Source organism: Populus nigra, chromosome 19, assembly GCF_951802175.1.
Source record: "Populus nigra chromosome 19, ddPopNigr1.1, whole genome shotgun sequence".
In the NCBI taxonomy this organism is placed as follows: Eukaryota; Viridiplantae; Streptophyta; class Magnoliopsida; order Malpighiales; family Salicaceae; genus Populus; species Populus nigra.
The window spans coordinates 4,466,552-4,470,540 of NC_084870.1; the positions used below are offsets into that span (position 1 = coordinate 4,466,552).

At 32.4% G+C, this 3,989-nt stretch overlaps 1 protein-coding gene across 1 annotated transcript; it reads right to left on the reverse strand.

Moving 5' to 3' along the window:
- Positions 1–1,206: 1,206 nt before the first annotated feature.
- LOC133679835 (3-ketoacyl-CoA synthase 12-like) lies at positions 1,207–2,976 on the reverse strand. The gene has a single exon (XM_062102542.1). It carries the CDS (start codon positions 2,825–2,827, stop codon positions 1,442–1,444), a length of 1,386 nt encoding a protein of 461 aa, XP_061958526.1. The 5' UTR covers positions 2,828–2,976; the 3' UTR covers positions 1,207–1,441.
- Positions 2,977–3,989: the final 1,013 nt, after the last annotated feature.

The following is a 3,989-nucleotide window of genomic DNA, read 5'->3' on the forward strand; positions in this document are numbered from 1 at the left end:
TAAAAATATTAAAAAAAATATTAATTTAAATTAAAGAAAAGAAATTTAAACTTTTTTTTAAATGTTTTTGAAATATAAAATATAGTGAGAGAAAAAACAATTCCCTTGTCACTCAGTCCACCGGCTCTCAATTAATGCACTCTTAATATTTATGCCTCCTGTACAACACGGCATGTGTCTGGGACAGCATGTTTGAATGCAATTTTTCACTTAAATTTATTTATTTCAAATTAAAAATATTTTTAAATATTCTCTAAATCTATTTTGAAAGGGAGATAGCAATACAAAGACTTCTTCCATTTTTTTTCTGGGAAAGCAAATCATAGTTTTAAGACTCGTATGGGAAAGATCCGGTTGATATATCTTGATCGACTGAAACAACATTTTAAAAAAAAATTAAAATAATATTATTTACATAAAAAAAATTCATATCTAGCTGAGAGAGTTTTGATTAGATTAAGTTTAACTTAACCGAGTGAATTTAAATTTTTTTATCAAGCTAACTGAGGTTTTTTTCCTTTTTTTTTCAACTCATGATGAATGCTCTACGAGAGTTTGTTTCTTGAGATAATTTTTATAGTTATAGTTTTTAAAAAATAAATTTTAAAAAATTGTGGTTAGCTGTAGTTAGTTTAATTTAGATACGTGTTTGGTAAAAATTATGGTTGAAGTTTAAATGTAGCAAAAAACATATTAAAATGTTTGGTGAACGTGTAATTGCGATTGTTTTTAAAAGTGTTTTTTACTTGAAAATATATCAAAATAATATTTTTTATTTTTAAAAAATTATTTTTAATATCAGCGCATTAAAATAATTTAAAAATACAAAAAATATTAATTTGAAGCAAATAAAAAAATAAAAATTCTCAAATTTTTTTAAACATGTTTTTGAAACGTAAAAATAAATAGGACTTTATAAAATTTAGTTAAAAAAATATATAAAAACTATTTTATAAAAACTACATTTTAGACTCAATTTTTTTTTAATAGATCTCATAATAAAAAACAATTTAATTTATTACTAAACACCTTATTGTATTTGTTGTATCATAAACGTAAGTGTAAAACAAACACAACCGAATCATACGAGTTCTTAATATGCCGAGGTTTTAACACAATGATACAAATAATGCAGCACCGCTGGTGTATATATATATAAACTTGTTTAAAAAAAAAAAAAAAAAGGATTACAGCCGGCCTCCAGTATTAGATATACAAACTTCTCATCACATTGGAAGCAGCACACCTTATTGCGCGATGAAATCCAACAATAATAACAACTACATATAATAGTGTACGAATTGTAGGAAGGAAAAATTAGAAAAAAAAAAAATTACAGTAACAAAAGATGGGTTTAAATTTGATGAGAGAAGCAAGAAGAGAGAAAATTAAGGAAGATATGGAGGTTGAAGAGAACAAAATATTGAGCTTCGTCTTAAGATTAACGCATTACAAAGGTGCTTGGATCTTCATTGTTTATCCATCCAAACTTCTCCATGAATGGATTGGCCAGTGACTTTGGTGGATAGCTATCAATGCAGTCCTTCCACACGTTATCTGCATCCAAGTCTCTCACCACCTCCCACAAACAGCTGTTGCATTTAAAGCCCGCACCAAAACTCATCATCAGAACCCTATCGCCTCTCTTTAGCCTCTTTTTGGCCTCCAAGTATCCCAAAACATACCAAAGACTGCTAGCAGATGTGTTGCCAAACCTGTGCAATGTCATTCTTGCTGGCTCCAGATCATACTCGGTGAGATCAAGATTAACGCCAATCCCGTCTATCACCGCCTTGCCACCGGTGTGGATGCAGAAGTGATCAACACCGGTCTTGAAGTTAATCACAGGTTTAGGACTGACTACTCCCTTCGTGGATCTATGGCTCCAATATTTCCGTATGAATGACACCACCATAAATCTAAGTAGCTCCCTTACTGGCAAGATCTTTGGGGTTATTTCTCTAAGGTTGTCGACCAAAGCTCGTGTAGCGGCCTTTGGTAGTGACTTGCCTAGGTGAAACCCTAGGCGCCCTTGCTCGTCTTCTCTTTGAAGGCAACAGTTATATGACTCGTCTCTAGCCCCATGGTGTGTCCTAACTAGGCACTTCAATTTGAACATGGCTCGGTGCTTTAAGGCCCTTTTGTTAGTCAAAAGGATGGCACACCCACCAGATCGGAACAAACAATTTGCAAGAATCATCGATCTATCATTCCCTGAGTACCAATTAGGGCTTAAAGACTCCGAGGTGACAACAAGCGCATAAACATTCTTGCAACTTTTGAAAACGTTTTGGACAATGTCGACTGATATAAGGCTTGCACTACAACCCATCCCAGAGAGGTTAAAAAGCTTAACATCCTCCCTTAGTTTATAGTGATTTATGATCCTAGCGGCTAAAGAAGGCACGGAAGACAGCATGGAGACATTAACTACAAGAACATCAATTTCTCTAGGAGAAATGCCTGACCTGGCCAAGAGCTTTTCGATGCTGTCATGAAAGAACTCCTCCATCTCAGAAACTGAATCTTGTAATGAAGGGTTTTCCTCTTGGCCTTTGAACATGATCCTGGGACCATAGGTTTGCTCCCCAATTCCAGAGCTCACAATAGCTTTCAACAGAAACTTGTACTCGTTAAGACCAAGCTGTTTACTCCTCATTATCACTTTCCCAGAAAACTCTGTGTCAAGCTTCCTGTCATCTGTTGGTTTGTAGCACTCATAGTCTAGTATATAACATTCTCGGTCCCTTTTCCTATCAATCCCCCTCCATAACACGAAGAGAGGATACAAGATTAGGAAAGCATATACTAACAAGAGAAAATCCATTGTTGAGTGTGTGTGTGTGTGTGTGAGGGGGAGAGAGGTGTGGTACTTTGAGTTTTGTAAGATGGGAAATCATGAAACGCAAGCAAGTGATCTTATACGAAGAGAGGATGTGTGAGCTGTACACGTGAGAATGCTTAGCACTCATTTCCATCTCTCAACTCCCAACAAACTGATTTTTGCGTTTAACTTTCGTATCAACTTTATTACAAATTCAACTTTTAGTCGGGTCAAATATTTTTTTAATAAAAAAATTAAATGTACAGGTTGAAGACTTCTACGTGTTTTTTTATATTAAATTATTAATTATAAAAAAAAATTATGAGTAAATTTAATTAAATAAATCAAGAATTATACGTGTTAATAAATATAAAAATAAAAATTATTAATGATAACTAAAATCTAAACAAAAAAAATCAAGATATAGATTAAGCTTTTTTATCTCATGTAACACGGTCATATACCTAGTTGTATTTAATAATTTTGTTAAAATTTAAAAAAAATCTAATAAAGGATGCAATTGCTAGGAAAAAATAAAAAGACCTAAAAAACAAGTAAAAAACCAAAGACTCAGGCACAGGAGTTATGCTTAGATGACCCAACATACCGGGGCTTAAAAAAGCCTCGTAGTATAGGCTTTTAAGCTTAAGCATGTGCCCATGTGCTAGCTTTCTTTATTATTTATTATTATTATTATTAAGGGGTGGATGATATGTCGTTCACTTTTTATTTTTTTAAAAAAAAATAAACAGATGACATGTTGCCTGTTGTGGCAAATTATGCATTACTTGTTGGCTCAATTTTAGGTGATTGAAGGATCACTGAAATTTTAGGTCATGGTTTTTTTTCCGTAAAAAAAAAACTTCATTTTCAATCTTTTTTTTTTGACAAAGAAAACATCTAGAAAATACCTTCACAAACTTATTCATGTCCTTAAATAACCCAAAAACCAAAATTGATTGGAAACAAAAAAAACCCTTTCAAAATCAAATTTACCATTTTAGACAAGGTTATGAGTTAATAACACCCGAAATAAACTCTTATCATCAAATGGAACCTATCGACACCAAAATCAACTCTTTTATAGCCAAAATATATCGATATCAATTGAATTTCTCTTTCTACTATCAAAATTAGACTATTTTTTTCTCTCTTATCTAAAACC

Coding starts and splice junctions, on each gene's coding strand:
- LOC133679835 (XM_062102542.1), bottom strand. CDS start 2,827: ATGGATTTTCTCTTGTTAGTATATGCTTTCCTAATCTTGTATCCTCTC.